At 47.5% G+C, this 17,713-nt stretch overlaps 1 protein-coding gene across 1 annotated transcript in view; it reads right to left on the bottom strand.

Moving 5' to 3' along the window:
- Positions 1 to 2,896: 2,896 nt before the first annotated feature.
- LOC118787832 (nuclear receptor ROR-alpha A-like) overlaps positions 2,897 to 17,713 on the bottom strand; it is a 209,737-nt gene continuing 194,920 nt past the window's right edge. The window contains exons 3-11 of the mRNA XM_036543538.1: positions 11,307 to 11,392; positions 9,402 to 9,543; positions 7,673 to 8,068; positions 6,602 to 6,723; positions 6,163 to 6,295; positions 4,399 to 4,506; positions 4,039 to 4,149; positions 3,486 to 3,598; positions 2,897 to 3,157 (exon numbers count right to left, since the gene is read on the bottom strand). Coding sequence (XP_036399431.1) covers positions 2,993 to 3,157; positions 3,486 to 3,598; positions 4,039 to 4,149; positions 4,399 to 4,506; positions 6,163 to 6,295; positions 6,602 to 6,723; positions 7,673 to 8,068; positions 9,402 to 9,543; positions 11,307 to 11,392 — 1,376 coding nt within the window. The 3' untranslated portion in view covers positions 2,897 to 2,992. The remainder of the gene's footprint in view (positions 3,158 to 3,485; positions 3,599 to 4,038; positions 4,150 to 4,398; positions 4,507 to 6,162; positions 6,296 to 6,601; positions 6,724 to 7,672; positions 8,069 to 9,401; positions 9,544 to 11,306; positions 11,393 to 17,713) is intronic.

Genomic DNA, 17,713 nt, shown 5'->3' with positions numbered 1-17,713 from the left:
GGCTGCGTCTGGGGGCAGCTGTCAGGACAGACAACCTTAAAAAGCTGGTTCAGTTTCAGGGTAACACCGAGCAGAGGGACACAGAGCAGTGAGATCACAGCTGGAGAGGGCCAAATGGCTTGACCAGGATGATAGGACTGATTGATCAGGATTTTGCATGCTTGTAGCCTTGTATTTAAAGAGCAATGGTGAACCACAGAGGGGTGGTAGACGGCGTGCAATGGGGTTGCCAGCCAAAGAGAGGAAGGCATCCAAACAAAACCAAATCAGCGATGTTACACGGCCAGAATAAAAGCTTTCATTGATGTCTGCTCCTTCATTAGCAAATTTAAGCCAATGCTAAAGATAACGATAATGAAGGAGTCCATTTCAGAATGCATGTTTTTTAGATGATTAAGGAAGGAATTAAGGATTAAAGAAAAAGGAAAAATAATCACAAATGACAAATTGTCTGTGCTCTCTCTCTCTCTCTCTCACCCACTGCTTCATCCAATCACTCACTCACTTGTTGGCTTCCTCACCATACTCTCCTTTCACACCTTGCTGTTGGATCTATTTCTACCTCAGCAAGCTGACATGGGACGCTTCTCTAAACTGTGGTGGGAGATGGGTGGGTGGGCCGCCTGTGGTCTATAAGACGACAACCTATAGAAAATGAAGCAGTTTTTAATCCACTACAACATCCCATTCAGGAGTTTAACAGAGGTGAGTTTCTGAAACAGCTTCAGGTGAGCTAAGATGGTCTTCTGACAAATAGCACAGTACCTTTCACTGATCTCTCTCTGAGTTTGTGTGAAGGAGAAGTAGTTCAGCCTCAATATGTTGACAGTAAATAGCTACTGTTGTTATGGTCACTGCGCTTCTCCTAAACATTTTAAATAGGCTAGCAAATTTTTTCTTCTTTTGTGTCAGTAACACCTAAAACAGTGACATCCTATAACCTAAAACCACTGCAAGCTTGCTTTACATGTGGTAGTATGACTTCCAGTTTTCACATTGCATGCAGTAATACTCAGAGTTAAGAAGCAATTGATTTACATGAACTCTGAGACAGACAGGTGTACACAACTGTCAATGTACACTATCTGTCAGGAGACAACAGTAAGCTACAGGATTGCCTTGTTCAGCCAGCCTAAGGACAAGCTAGAGGACTGCCTCATTTAGCTACCCTCAGGTCAAGCTAGAGGACTGCCTCATTTAGCTACCCTCAGGTCAAGCTAGAGGACTGCCTCATTTAGCTACCCTCAGGTCAAGGTAGAGGACTGCCTCATTTAGCTACCCTCAGGTCAAGCTAGAGGACTGCCTCATTTAGCTACCCTCAGGTCAAGCTAGAGGACTGCCTCATTTAGCTACCCTCAGGTCAAGGTAGAGGACTGCCTCATTTAGCTACCCTCAGGTCAAGCTAGAGGACTGCCTCATTTAGCTACCCTCAGGTCAAGGTAGAGGACTGCCTCGCTTAGCCAGCTTCAGTTTGAGCTAATGGACTGCCTCACTTAGCCAGCCTCAGTTTGAGATAATGGACTGCCTCACTTAGCTAGCCTCAGTTTGAGATAATGGACTGCCTTGTTTACAAAAAGCCAATTCCTGCTGTCAGTTAAACTGAAACCCTTGGGAACGGTTTGTGGAGAACAATGATGAGCCTTTCTTTCAGAGTGAGGGTGAGTGAGGGTTAAAAGTGGCTTTCTTGAATCTCCTAGAGTTTCCCTGCCCCCGAAAAAAAAATCCACACAGAAAAACTCCCAGCAGCTTCTCTCAGGCCAGGCCTCTGCCACTGTGGTAAAACTGGTATCTCTTCTGCACATGCAACACGTCACAAGGTAACACACGAGTCTTAAAAAAACAGAGTGGTGCACTTAAAAGTGCCTTATCAATTCAACAATAAAGAATAGTCTAACTACTGATATCATACACATTATTTAAAATAGAATCTAAAAACATTACTTTTTCTGTATAGTAAGTACTTATGACCATATACCCTGTAATACATTAAAAAAACAGGCGGAATGGACCCTTAAATTCTGTGGATACCCCCAGTTTAATGGGGACGACTCTCCAGTGAAGGATTAATAGCAGATGGCCTTACGTGATTTAACTACGCAACCGTGAAGGATGGAGCTCGTGACAGCTAAAGTCATCATGTTTAAACTAGAATTACCAGAATTCTACATTTAATTTAGACGATTGTCTGTAGAAAGGTGCATTCTCTTAACACCGCGGCCGGCAGACCAATCCAGCGCCCCCTGTGCTCTCCCTCTCTCTCCCCTCCCAACCGCGCTCTGAGCACAGCACTCCAAAGGAAACATCAGCACAACACAAAAATCGGACAGAAAGGGGCTGAACTCGACCAGTGCATGCATATAGCTTCGCATTCAGTTTATAAGTGCTATACAGTTATGTGCAATACATTATAATTCAACCCATGATTTTTTTGCCTTTTCTCTGCGGGAAAGGAATAACCCTGGACAGCTCTAGTTGAGCTGTATGAAATATCAAACTGAATTTATTTTTCCTGCTGAGGTAAATTGTGAAATTTGAATTAACTAAAGCATTGGGTATGATTATACAGATATTACACTGCTCTCAATATGCTATTATTCTGTTCTCTGTATACTGTGGAGCAAAATGACTCAAAACAATTACTGCCTCTCTGATAGTGGTTAGTGCTAAGTGTGGACCATGAGGAACACCTTGAAAATATATGCATGGGAAGGCCAAGTTCAACTCTGAATAAAGAAAAGTTATAAAAAAAGCATTGTGTCTTTGATCTCCTCTCCTTTCCCTGTGGGCTAACGATCCCACCCATACTAAAACGAAGAAAAAAGAAATAGAACACATTTTCAGAAATGAACAGAAGAATAAAATACCCCCTTCCCCCCACCCACCACCACCCCCGGTTTGTGCAGCGTGTTGGCTGTCCTGGTCTGGGCAGGGCACCAGTAAAGTGTCTCAGATTGATTCTGCTCTGCTTTCTCCACGCACTGTCGCCAGCCCGTTACCCTTCCACAGGCATCGCCTGCTCAAAGTCCGAGCCGAAAAGCTCCTTGTAGAGGGGCGGGAAGTGGGCGCGCACAATGTCCGGGTATATTGCTTTGAAGGCCGTCAGCTTCTCTGTGTGCCTGCTGCACAAGGCCCGCAGTGTGGACACTTTGCATATCAACTGCGGAGAAAGGAAAAGAGAGAGACGGCGTGTCACGCACTCACTCCCACACACACACACACGATATAACAAAGACACATGTTCCATGTCCTATTCTTCATGTTCCATTTCTGCATAGTTAAAGAAGGCATACATGTAGAAAAGAAAAAACAATATATGCAATACATTCAGTGATCCAACATAAAGAGTTCCCTGGGCATGAGTCATATGCCTTGGTCTGAGGAGATGAATGTGGCAGATATCATCAAATGTGGTAATGTGACAGCTCGTCTCGAAAAAGAGGGGGCCTGTCACACCCCACTCAGAGAGAATGGGTGATCTGCGGTACCTTCGTCAGGATCCCGTCCTCCCTGTGGTTCTTCTGGAGGACGTGCTGAAGGGCCAGCTGGATCTTCTGCTGCAGCTTCTCCACCTTCACCTTCTCCTGGAGCCAGGAACGATCTGCAGGCAGGTGGGGGAGGTTAGGGTTTGTCGCTTAACAGCTATTCTGCCGGACAGAATGCAATTAGGAGTTCATGCTTGTGTCTAGGGGGCTGTAGGTTGTAAACCCAGAGATGGGCCTGGTGGGTGGAGACCTTGTACCTTTGAGCCAGGTACACAATTGGATAATAAAAGTGTAACCTATGTACTAGGCAGCTAAGTAAACAATATTTAATACCAGCACTATTGCGTATATTGGGGAAAAATATGGCGATCAACAGTATAATCTTACAGCAGAGGAATGTTCAGGCTGCGTTCATATTTACATAGGCTAATCTGATACTGGAACAGTTGGTGCATATTTGTGTGCACAGAAATGTCCATCATGGAAAGAGTGGGGTGGGACACCGCCAGCTCAAGTGACCCCTGAATGGTGGGACGTTGGGATAGAAGCTGCGTACCTGCGGACATCAGCACGAACGCGGAGAACAGGGCAATCTCGTCCTCTGACAGGTGCATAGAACACAGGTTCTTTCCAAACTCAAAGACGGAGCTGATTAAGTCATCACAGCCTGCCACAGCAAACAAAGAGAAAGAGACAGATAGACGTGTGATTTTTGGAAAAACTCTTTCTTTAACAGCTGTCAGAAAAGAGCATGAATAAAACAGGAAAAAGCACCATTTCACTTTGAGTCTTAGAGAACAGACAGACACACGCACACACGCACACACACACACACACACACTGCCAGGCATAGGCACACATGCACATACACATTTACATATACATGCACTTCACTCCACCAGTGACAAAGATTCACCTAAGGACTTGAAGACATCGGGCCCTGCGTACTTCCCATCGAAGTAGACTGTGTTGTTCTGAGAGTCGTAGGCACGACACATTCTCACAAACACAACCTCCAGAGAGCCTGTGGGACACACACAGAGAGTACATTTATTTACCCACAATGCGCTGCTGTTAATCACCTGGTTGAAGGGACCACTTTCTCTGAATTCATCCTCACCCCATGCAGTCCATCATTGTCAGCTGAAATTTACTATGAATACTGATGTCATAGATCCAACAATTACCTAATCCCAAAGTATATGCCATAAATGTTAATAATATTAGAGTTTAACTCCTTTGTATAAAGTATGATGATTTATGACTGGATTCAATCAACAGTTGACCTTAACTTCGACTCACAATTAAATGTTCAAGTCTTCAAGTGAACTGAACTTTATTCATAAGCAGTTTGGTGAATTGAGCAATCTGAAACTGAATGGGGAAAAAACTGTGTTTGTACTGAAAAATAGTAACAGTTGCATTTAATTGTGAATCAAGATTAAGGTCAGATTTTGACTGAATCCAGGCCACATTGTCCTTGTTGGAGATTATTCACTTATCTAACTGGTTTACAGTTACAGCTTCAGGGGTGAAAACATTGAGTGTTTTATGCACTTTATGTCCACAATTAAAGACCCACATCAGATTGATCTATGTTCAGAGAACATCACCTTAAGTTAAAATGTATAAAAAGTGCAGCTGATTAGAAAGTGGCATACATCGATTTATTGTGTAGAGAAACAGTGATGCTATATATCTCTACACTGGTTAAAGCATTCAGACAAGCCCCGCCACAGTCTGTGGCTTTATGAAGCAGTAAAACTGGATTACAAGATAAAAGGGATGTGATCAAAGCCATTACAGTGCTTCATGGGATGGCTATGGCATAAATTGCATGATCCTGAGTGCGCCTGTATCAGTGATTCATCATCACCACATGCGTTTCTGTGAATGGGATCCAAAGAGAAGTATGGCATAAATGCCCCTGTGAGCTGGGCTTCTGTTCAGTGCATGCAGTGTGTGTGTGTGTGTGTGTGTGTGGGTGTGTGTATGTGTGTGTGGTTCAGCGGTTTGCCCTCTCCTCCAATGAGAGCAGCTAGTGCAAAGCGCTGTTCTGGACGGCGTGGGAAACCAACGCTAACGGCAAGAGTTGGCGGCTCGACCACCGGCATTTCCTCTGTTACGCGTCTCACGCGGTGCCACACACCTGCTGTTTGCAGCAACACATAACACCAAGGCAAGCCCGCAGCAGAGACACCTCAAACCTTGCTGTGCCCTGTGTGAGAGGTGATGTCTTTCCGACAACGACCTCAGTGCACTCTCATTAAAGAGACACGCCTTGCTGTGCGACACCCTGATCTGAGGGCACCTGTACAGACATGCTAACTGGCTAACACGCTAAAGCTCATTACCCTCCATGAGGACCTGGGGGGGCAGAGTGGTGCATAAATATTGATGCGATTTTAAAACAGTATTGACTACTTTTATCCTTGGTTTATTCCCTGACCAGTCAGGCTCATCTCTCACTGGAATGGTAAAGCAGCGGTTAACGTGAAAGTTTGCAATTGCAGTTAATTGCTGCAGATGCTAGTAATGACTGCCTGCTGTCTTGCTCACACTGCCAGTGTTTAAATAGCCGCCTTACATTCCTGGCAGGGGATGTGCCATCCTGCTTGCATGCTCACCCTTTCGCCCTCTTTCCCCCTCACCCTGGGTCACGGTGGCTGGACTGGCGTACCTGCTTTCAGGAGCACGATCTGGTCGTTCTGACACAGCTCCATGAAGCCGTCGATGCGCTTGGCGAACTCCACCACGTACTGAATGGCCTCGGTTATTTTGATGGCGCAAAGCTGCCACATGACCTCTCGGGGCTGCAAGATCAGAAACAAACTTCATCTTTGTGGAGGTTACGGTTAGGGGCAGCTTTGGTGTAGCGTTAATGAGTAAGGCTTGTAAGTGAAAGATTACTGATTCAATGTTGCTGGTGCACTGCTCTTAACCCATAACTGCCTAAGTAAATATGCAGCTTTATAATTGGATAAAACTGAAATCTACGTGCATGTTACTTTCTCTGGATAAGAACAACTGCTTATTGACAAAAAAACTGAGGTGCTGTGTTGTGTTGGCAGAACTGGCAGAATGGTGACCCCTAGTGGTGAAGCATGGGAGTGTGGTACCTTGTTCTGGTAGTTCTCCACCTCCTCCTGCAGGAAGGCCTGCCAGGTCATCTGTTGCAGTTCCTCTCTAAGGTACTGACACGTCTCCACGTGGGACTTGGAGATGTTCTGGGCCAGGTGTTCTGCAACAACAATGACAATGACAGCAGCATGACACAGTTAGAACTATCCTCCTTGCAAAGAGAATCAGAATGGGTTCACAGCTGAACTGCTCAACAACAACATAGTGTTTATATACAGAGCCTTCAGGAGACAAGACTGTGCGTGTGTGTGTGTGTGTGTGTGTGTGTGTGTGTGTGTGTGTGTGTGTATGTGTGTGTGTGTGTATGCAGGAAGGTGGGTGTTAATTTTTCCTTATGCTTCCTTCAGGAGGCACATAGCTACAAAGACATCCATAATCAAATAGAGTGATGTCACAAATGAAGGGGGGTTGGGGGCACACACGCAACATAACTCATAATAGAATGTACAGTTAAAAAAATCCCTGTTTTTTTAATCTATTGGTTAAAAGGGAGAGGGTTCCCAAGCGCCAGGGGAGCCTATGAAAAATGATTTCCCTCGGTGCGTGCCCTGCTGGATCCTGATTGGCCCTAATTAACGGAAACTAATTATGAAGACAGGCGCTCGTTAATGAGTCTGGGAGATGAGTTTTCCAACCTCCTGCTATTTTAAGCCGCCTTTTGTCTTAACCCCTCCCCCTCTCAGTTGTGCTTTTCCTCCCCATGACCCTATCCCTCTACTCACCCCCACTACCCCCCATCCCTCCAACCAGCCACCATTACCCCCTTACTCCCCAGCCCCACCCCCACACACACACCAAACAGTGCTTTTCCTCCCCATTACCCTTCCTCTATTCAACCTCCCCACACCCCATCTCTTCAATTAGCCAGCTTTACCCCCTAACCCCCCCAAAAAACACACACACACACACACACACACTCACACACACACACACACACACCACACAGTTGTGCTTTCTCTGTTTGTGTGACCCTTCCTCTGTTCAACCTCCCCACCCCTCATCTCTCCAACTTGCCACCCTTACGCCCTCATTCCTTCTCCCCCTCTCACCTAGCTCAGCCATGGACACGGTGGGGGAGGTGTCCCCATTGCTGAAGGAGCAGTAGGGGTAGAAGCCGGACCCCGGGGGGAAGTCGCAGATGGGCTCCGGCTTGATGCCGTTGATGTCCAGGCCGGACTGGTCCGGGGAGGGCTGGATGTCCAGGTAGAAGCTGCTGACGGCGGAGTCGGCCTTGCTGCCGTCGGGCGTGTGGCCCTCCATGTAGCCGCTGAGGTCCTCGTGCAGCTCGGTCAGGCCGTTGGCAGCCAGGCCGTAGGTGGGCGTGAGCGGCTCGGCCTCGCCCGGCTGCTGCTGGTGGTCGCGCTGCTGCTGCTGCAGACGGTGCTTCTGCACCTCCGCGTACAGGCTGTCCCGCTGCTTCTTAGACATGCGCCCGAACTTCACCGCTGCGCAGGGCAGAGAAATGCATGCATGAGTGCCTACTGCTGCACACGATATGCGCCTGCTTCTGCACAATACAATAGGGTCTCCCAGTCTTACTGTATAAACCATGCAACACTCCCCATAGTAGAACAGCCTCTAAGAAACCCTGGAACACTCCCTCTCCCTGTGTCAAAACAGTGTCAATCTCTGTACTGTACCACCTCAATCCCCACCCCCTAACAGCTGCTACTTGTATTACTTTCTGTTTATTTTATGTATTTTATGTGTATCATTGTGATGCGTTTTGGATTCTGTGATCTAGTGACTGTGATGTATGGTAGTATACTTCCCTTGTCTAGTCAGGTTGCACAAGTTAACTTGTGGTAGGGCTTGAATAGTGTTGTGCTCACAGTCACTGGTCTGGGAGGGCTGCTAGCCTGCTCTGACAATGTTGCTCATTCAACTTGAATTTATGTTCTTTTGCACTGGAAGTCACCCTGGATAAAAGCGTCTGCTAAATGAAAGTAATGTAATGTAATGTAGTGCATAAATCCTTACTGTATGAGCTGGAACAGCCAGTACTCTCACAGTGTAAATACTAAACGGCTCCCTGCCCAAGTGATTGATCTATGTACACTGACTGAAGACAGTCAGAGACGTATGTCACGTGACTGGGCATGAAACCACTCCATTACGTCTGCTGTGAATCAGGCTAACTCCTGTGCTCCCAGCTCCCATTTATAGCTGCTGTTTTTCTTCTGCGGTGGCAGTGAGGACATGTGGCACGCTCTGCTGCTGGTCTCAGAGGAGGCAGAGCGGGCAGTGCCCTATCAGCGGGGCGCTGTGCGTGGCACGGAGGCAGGACTAACCTTGCCCGTCCCGACTGTGCCTGTGAGCAGCTGAGAGACTCAGAAGGACTGGCCTGCTTGGAGCTCGGAGTTCTGCACACAACTGTCCTTGAACTGAACAGTTGAGACTGCGATTTTTTCAGCTTTCTAACATGTATTGAGCATATTATTTTACTACCTTAGGGTGTAAAAAACATACCTACAAGCATTGCTATATGAATGCAGACATCCAGAGCCATTAAACCAAAAGTAATGACTTGTTACTGGAGCTAGATACATTTAAATTTGCACTAGGCATGTACCAGATGCTCTGATCCAATGCAGGCTAGTGCACACACAAAGCAGAACCCCCCACCACCTATAGTACCTACTGTCCTGCAACATGCCTCCCGATCTCTACATGCTATTCCAGGACCTACGCCCCAGCCCTAGGGCATACCTCTGTTCACTATACCTACCCTTAGCATACCCCCACTGCCTCAAACCCCTTACCCCCTGCTACACGTACCGTCCCGGGACATGCCCACGGCCAGGCACTTCTGCAGCCGGCAGTGCTGGCAGCGGTTGCGGCTGGTGCGGTCGATCAGGCAGTTCTTCTGCCGGGGACAGGAGTACGCCGCGTTGCTCTGCTGGCTCCTCCTGAAGAAGCCCTGCCGTGGACGGAGAGCGGGAGAGCAGACACACATGACGAGTGGGACAAGCGTCTCTCTTCACACAGCACGGCGGAGAGAATGCACCATACACCCCTAACACAGCGCAGCGGAGAGAATACACCATACACCCCTAACACAGCGCAGCGGAGAGAATGCACCATACACCCCTAACACAGCGCAGGGGAAGGAATACACTGTGCACCCCTCACAACACACAGCAGTGAGAACATACCATACACTACCCATACAGCACAGGAGAGAGAATACACTACACACCCCTAACACAGCACACTTGAAAGAATACACCATACACTGATAATACAGCAGGAGTAGAATGAATACACCATTTACCCCTAACACATCACAATAGAGGGTATAGAAATGTAACAGTAACATACCATGATGCACAGAATGCCTCTCACACAACACAATGAAAAGAACATGAATTGTACTCTTCAAATACAGCACTGCACAATATTCCCCACACACCACACACACACTTCAGCAGTGAGAACACTGTACTTAAATAACACAACCATCATCACTTCTCAATAAACACAGAGCCCATACAGCAGAATCATGTCCCACAGCCCCTAGAGTCCACGGTCAGGGCTGTGCCAAAACTTAACCAGTGTGTTGAATGAAAGGCGATGAGTGGTCTGAACAATGTAGCCTACCGTATGAGGAAGGGGCGTGGCGATGAGGTCAGTGGTCCCATTAACGCCGCTCGGTCGCGGGTTCACGTGAGGCTGGCCCACCCATCTGACGCCTCATCTCCTGACAACTTCCCACTTAATGAATTGATTCCCGCGCATCATTTACATACCCCATTCCTCCGCTCGATACACATATGTCTTAATTAGTTGCTCGTTGGCTGTTTAATTACAAGAAAACAGCTGACAGCTGCCAAGTCGCTATCTAATGGCAGCCATTATGGTAGCGGGGTATAACCGTCTGCGACAAGCAGGCCTTTTCATAATGCTGTGATTTATGGTCCAAACTCATGTACTTGCGCATATCATTAAATGCCTCTGCGCCGGACGTAATGAGCAATCATTAAAGCGACATTTCAGCAGTTTATTCTGTAGCTCCCGTTTCACTCAAACGGCTCACTCTGCGAGAGGGAGCTCAGTGTCGCCGCCGGTGAGAGACCTCGTCTCTCACACCAGACTAACAATGAAAGATACGGCGGCCGTCTCCCGAATACTAATGACTTGCCTGGCGAGGAGAAGGGGAAAGAAAACACACAACAAACAAAAACTCCCCTTTCCTGAACAGGTGCAGCCTTGGAAACCCTACAAACAATGGTTTTTTTTTCCTGGAGGAGACAACGTGCCTCATTATAGGAAACAGTTAGCAATCTAGTGTGATTCAGAACAGCTTCTTTTCCTCATTTGGGGGCAAACACCCCCCCATTGCATTTAAAAAAAGGAGTATGAGAAAATCTCACAGAGAATAAAACCGCAAACCAGTCTGTGAAAAGCCGAGTGAGTCGTTACCCCCAGCGAACACCTGAGGGCTATGTTGCTGTGACAGCGGAGAGTGGGCCTACTCGACCGGCTTGATAATGATATTTCCTTCTGCACCCCTCCGTTCTTTTCTGAAGCTCCTTCGGCGTTTCTCAGAACTTGAGCCGAAATCTCCGCGCGCGCTCAAAGCGCTGAGTCACAAAGGCGAGCCGGTGATGCAAGCGAGAACAGGAGAGTGCGGGCGAAAGAGCGTCAAATGGAGTGGGCAGGGCCAGGCCGGGCGGATCTTACCTTGCATCCTTCGCACGTAATGACGCCGTAGTGGATTCCTGATGATTTATCGCCACAGATCTTGCAAGGAATTATTTCGATTTGAGCTGTAGAAATAGAGAGAAAAGGGAAAGGCAAAAATGTCAGAGTCTGTCAGCTGCCACATCAAAAGACCTCCAACGCAGCCGAGCACAGACACTTGAAAACAATAGTTAAAACCGAAAAAACAAATATGTGGGAACTTGCTCATTTTCTTGGAACCCACTGCAAAATAAATATCAAAAGAAATCGAATGCATCAAATAAGAGAACAGAATGGAATTAGACAAATTTGTGCTGTTTAGCATTCACTGACATCGGCTGACTCTGTTTTCTGTTTTTCATGTCAGGCATGCCAAACAATCACATTTAAGCACTGCGTCTCTTCTTAATTGCTATCCAAACTCCAGATGCAATTGACACACTTCATTCTTTACATACATTTATATGAATTTGGTTATTTAGACATATGATATTTAGGTTTCTTTCCTCCTACATCACCTGTAAGTTTCATCTGCAACTGCAAAACTTATGTTTAAAGAAAATGTTAAAAGTTGTTTATTCCTCCATGTCTCTCAGCAGGAGGGACAGAGGGCACCACAGGTGAATTGAGTTGGAGTCCTCCTCTTCTCATTTATGAAGTGGCCACTTTGTACTCTAAGAAGTGCATCTGGTTAACCGTTCTACGCGCACAGCGTCTTGTCACATTGCGGTTACACAAATAATGAAACCCACAACCACCTGCTATTCCTATTATGCAGTAGCAGACTGGATCGACACACGGGTTTCGGGGCTTTCAGTGCAGCAGTTCAGTCAAGCGGTGTGAAAAGGGCCTTCTCAATGAGGGGGGAAGAGCTTTAGTAAATGTCAAACCTTCAACATCAAAGCCCTGAAACATTCCCCCCTACCCTCATGAAATGCCCCCGCTCTGAGTCCAGAAATCAGAAGTCTGACCACATGAAGCAGAAGAAAATTCCCCACTGCAACCCCCTCACACTCGCCCTCCCACTGAGGAAGGGTTTGTCCCATGCAGACGTTTGGCGCTCTGAGAGCTGGTACTTTCGAGTGAAGATGCTCTGAAAGCCCTACCATCATAGAGCATCTTGCCCTGGAAGCCTGGCATGCCCCAGAGAGCAGCGCACTGGAGGAAATGTATCGCCCTTGCCCCAGGCCATGCACAGAAGCCTGTTTTTACCTGGTTCCACCACTCTACAGAGCACACAGGCTCATTTCACTTGATGAAGGGAACTCTCCTATACTGTACAGGTCCATCATGAGGGCTTTCAATAGGCTGAAATGTTTATGTGTTTATACTGTGTGCACACCAATAAGGGCAGACATTTAAGGACAATGACCCGACGCCTCTGACGCCACGGAGGGTGCATGGATGAAACGCACAGATCAATCACAGGGCATCATCTTGTCTCCGCCCCCTCTGACGCAGGGAGAGAGTTAGAGTGCCACCATTTCAGATGCACACAGGACAAGACAACCCACGGCCCAAGACTGACTGACGGAAACACCCATAATGCTGTGGCTCACTGTGGCCCACACACCAGTGCAGAATCCCGCAGAAACACTGTGTGTCTTGGACGTCTCTCAACACTCTCAACCCCTGCTGCAAACATACAGATGCCACCTGCAGAACACGTGGGAACACAGTTACCCACAGTATACAGTCCAAACCACATGCACCCATGAACAGTTCATGTGCACTGTACATGCATTACTATTATTTAGTCATTTGGCTGATGCTTTCATCCAGTACAAATACAATACAAAGTGAACCTAAAAGCTTTATACATAAAGAGCTCAGTGCTGAACACATATAATAGCCCCTTTCACAGCGCTGGAATAAAAATGACATAAATGCTCTGTATATATAGTAAGTGCAATACCGGATACCACACAATGAGAGGACACAAATAAAAGGAAGGTGTGTTATGCTTGGCCAGGAGAGCCGAGGTGCAGTCTGAAGAGGTGGGCTGGCAACTCTGCTGTTCTGCCCGCTACAGGAATCTTGTTCTGCCTCATTAGAGCCAGAAGAGAGGATGCAATTCCCACTCTGTGTGAAAGGGAGGGGTGCCCAGGAAACCTGAGGCTGAGGAAGGGCGTGCATGGTCTGAAATGTATCTATATTATTCTTTAATTAGGAACAGTACCCACACTCTACCTGATGTTGATGGTTGTACATGGAACACAAGCCTTTGATGCAGCAGCCCTTAAGGAGGCCTTAAGGAATCACCTTCTGCCCATTGCCATGAAAATTTACTAGACTTCCATAGCGGGAAACAGAACTGTATTCCTTCAATGCACCTCGAAATCCAACTTGGCGGATATTGATTTCCTCAAATAACTCCTCTCACCCCCCCAACCGCCCCCCCCCCCCCCCACTTGCTGGGCCCTCGACCAAAACCGCAAGGCCCATTTCATTCGGCTGCCTGTAATCTGCTGGAAAATGCCTTAGGGGATGCGCTTTTTCAAACAGCTGAGCTGCTGCCTCCTCACCAGTGACTGCGCCATTCAAAGCTGTTATCCCTCAGAAGTGTTACCTGCTGTCAACAGTGTGCCTGCAATTCTGGACTCCCAGCTAGCCTGGCTCGCTAGTCACCGAGATCTGCCCTGTAAACACTGCATTAGCGTACGCTTCGTTTGGAGAGTACGCACGCTGCTGTACTGCCAATTACACACCGCGCTGTCTCCCACTACGCTCTCAAACCATTCAAGAGCGTTGTGACAAACACAGAACCAAACCACTGCATACAAGAGGAATCCTACACAGCTTGTTGAATTCTCTGGTGTAATATTAGATTTGTGCATCTTGTAAGAAGGGGTTTGAGTCGATGCTAAAATGGGCAGAAAAAAACACCCACTCACCCCCCCCGCACAGAAACACACACACACACACACACATACGCACACATACGCGCACACACACACACACACACACACACACACACACACACACACACACATACGCGCACACACACACACACACACACACACAGAAACGATCTGTGAGATTAGTGCTTCATTTTGGGCCTTTGTGCTGCTGCCGCAGCATGTGTATGCTCACTGTGCGCCCCTGTGTTTGCATTTTCCTGCGCTCCTCTGAGTGAATATTAACGGCGCCATTGTATTCACACTCCCTAAGCATTTTCAGCTTCATTACTTACATAATTTGCTCTGACATGCACTCACAACAGCTTGAGCGTGCAGTAATTACGGCTGGCCTCAGCCTGGCAGCGGGGCTGCACTCGCAGGCACCGGCCAGCAGGGGGCACTACAGCGCTGGCGCTGCCTCCTCTGAGCACTAGGCCTGCTTTACTGGCCATTTTTTAAATCCCTTTTGCCTTTTTTGTGTTCTGAGCAAAGGTGCCGCACTGAGATACCTCTATTTCCTCTGAAGAGCCAGGATTGGCTGCCCACTGGTGGCCACATGATAGGCTAAGCCCCATCAGACACAGGAGAGAGGAGGACACGGTGTTAAGACAAATACAAATGGCGGGTGGAAAATTCTGTCAATGTCAAAATTAAAAGGGAATTCACACTGGATAATGACATCAAACTGTGGGCAACAAGTATGACTATGTTAGCCTCACACTCACTGAACTGCCTTCTGTGGCAACTTCAGAGGAGCAAACTGTCTGCCACTCAAAGGACACCAGGAAAAGGGTCCAGACATTACAGACAGCACAGAGAATACCACATTAAATAAGAATAAAGGTTCAATCTCATTCTGACTCAAAGAGATGACCCGTATTCATGTACACTTCAAAAATATCTCAAATTTGGATCCACACCTATCTCAATTTTATTCACAAAGCTCTCCCTTACAGTCAGCATTAGACCGTGCTTTCCCCTGTAAATATGGTTTGCTGCTCGTCCTCATGAAGAGGGATGCGGTGAGGCTCGTGAGCAACACTTCAAATGCAAAGAGGGGTTTTTGTGTAAACGGCCACAGGGGACCTTCCCTGACAGAAGGCCGTGGGAGCCGCCCGGGAGCCGAGGATCAGCGAGTCAATACCTATCGACACAGACGGTCGCATGCTGTGACTCCCCTGTGAAACAATGCCTCGGCTTGCACCTGACCTTCCCGCCGGCGCTGGCCCGGCTTTGCCCTGGCCGGGCTCGGTGGAACGACTGCGCCTGTTGTTCACCACATCAAACAGGCCCGCAGAGCGCCTCACTGCGGCCCTGCTTCTTCTACAGACGTGGTGTACGGCACTGTTTGCCATCCGGTGTGCCTTGCACAGCTTACATACAGGCCATTTTACACAGCTGCGTGTTTCTGGCTTAGGTACCTTGCCCAAGGGCACAACACTGGTACCTCACTGGGGAATCAAATCGGCAATGTTTAGGTCACATGCTCCTTGATTGAAGTCAGCGACGTGAAGTGACTTTGTCTCTGGCCGTGTCCCCGTCACCACCAACTGTCTGAGCGGTCGGGGCGTGGTCCCTCGCAAGGTGCTGGCATTGCCCTCTCGTCCTCATTCAGAATTGCAAACGAAGAGATCTGACAGAAGGGGACCCAACTCCGACCTCCTTACAGATTGCACGTGCGGGGAAACGCATCTCCCCCATACTGCAACCAAGAGGAGGCTGGGACTCTGTCAAGACTTCGAGAGAGAGGCGCTTGCTTCCTCCACGCGTTCGCGCTGACATCAGCATCACACGGAGAGGCGTCTTAGCGTGCGCGTTTATCCTGTCACCACTTAAAAGCGCCAGCCGTTAATTTGCACCCAGACAGCATCATTTTGAGAGGATTCAAAGTGCAATGTTGACACAATACAAGAACGTATAAAGTCAATTTGCTAAGACTGTAAAATTCAGCCGTGACTTCTCCGAGCTAATCAGCTCCTCGTGGAAAGATAGCTGATTAATATTTTTTTTCCCCCAGTTTTACCGGAGGTACCCCCTCCGTTTTGCACACAATGCACTCTGAATCCTGCCATGTTAGTGTTTTACTAAGTAGCTGAACTATTTTGCTTTGTGCAAACTGAAACATCTGTGCGTTCAAACTGTGGGTGTAAAGTACTTTCCGTGAGAAGAGGGCAAACAGAAACAGACATGCATGCAAGCACACAAACATGTACACACACACATGCACGCACAGGCATGCATGCCCATACACACACACACACACACACACACACACACACACATGCACGCACAGGCATGCATGCCCATACACACATGTACATGCACACACACACACACACACACATGCACGCACAGGCATGCATGCCCATACACACATGTACATGCACACACACACACACACACACACACACAGACCACTGGTTGTTTCACTGGTGATTTTTTTGTGGTGAAATATTAGCCCACGGTAAAAGCTGGCCCTGGTAATTCCCACGGCAGTCTTGAAAACTTGACCTATTGAACTGACCTTTGAGGCTGGAGATTATCTCTAACAGAAGAGTAGCTCTGGCCATAACAGCATGACTCTGCTGAAAGCCTAGCTCATCACAGGCCTGAATATGTGGCCTTTGAGCTGTTGAACAGGTAGGCCTGCAGGTGCAGAAAGGCATTGTACTTCTCACATGGCAACTTAATTCACCAATGGCTTTACCCTTTTGTCTTCATAAGACAACATAAGTGTCCCCACAGCCTGTGCCCAGTTAGGGCCTTTTGTTGCATATAATTATGTGTGTGTGTGTGTGTGTGTGTATGCATGTGTATGTATGGGAGTGACTGTGTTTGTGTATGTGTGTGTGTGCACATCTGAGAGTGACTCTGTGTGTGTGTGTGTGTGTGTGTGTGTGTTCAACTGTGCAAGTGTATGTGCCAGAGTGTCTGCGTGTGTGTGTGTGCGCGCGCGCACGCATGTATGCATGTGTGTGTGTGCTTGCTGACATCTGTCAGTGCCCACATGACACACAGCAAAGGCCTGTTGTTAGGCTGTTATGTAAGAGATTGGATGGAGAAACAGAGACACAGAAGACAGCATTATGTGTGCAGCTTAACAGTGCCTCTTGAATTCAACACACAGGTGTCTGTAATATAACAAATCCACAACCGGATGCACGCTAAGAAATAATGTAGGACTGACTGGTGTTCAGCATATTCCCACATTTATACATTTCACCATTTCAGGCGTGTATGTTTACCTGAAATGACAGGGTAATCATTTCTCCCACTCTCACCCATCAAAAAATGGGTTCTTATGCAAGTATAAAAAAAGAGCAAGGTTTCAACCAATCCTTTCCTTGCAAAGTGAACAGTGACTCATGTTATTACATATACACAAAACATAATATTGCCTTTAGGCTATGGAGATCAACACTACTTTCATCAACAGGGAGCATAAATTCTAAATCAATACCCATGAAATTTGGGATAGGGAACTAAGTCGGGATCGCTGCCATCTGA

This window comes from Megalops cyprinoides, chromosome 13 (genome assembly GCF_013368585.1).
Source record: "Megalops cyprinoides isolate fMegCyp1 chromosome 13, fMegCyp1.pri, whole genome shotgun sequence".
Classification (NCBI taxonomy): Eukaryota; Metazoa; Chordata; class Actinopteri; order Elopiformes; family Megalopidae; genus Megalops; species Megalops cyprinoides.
This window is presented reverse-complemented; position numbering and strand designations above follow the sequence as displayed.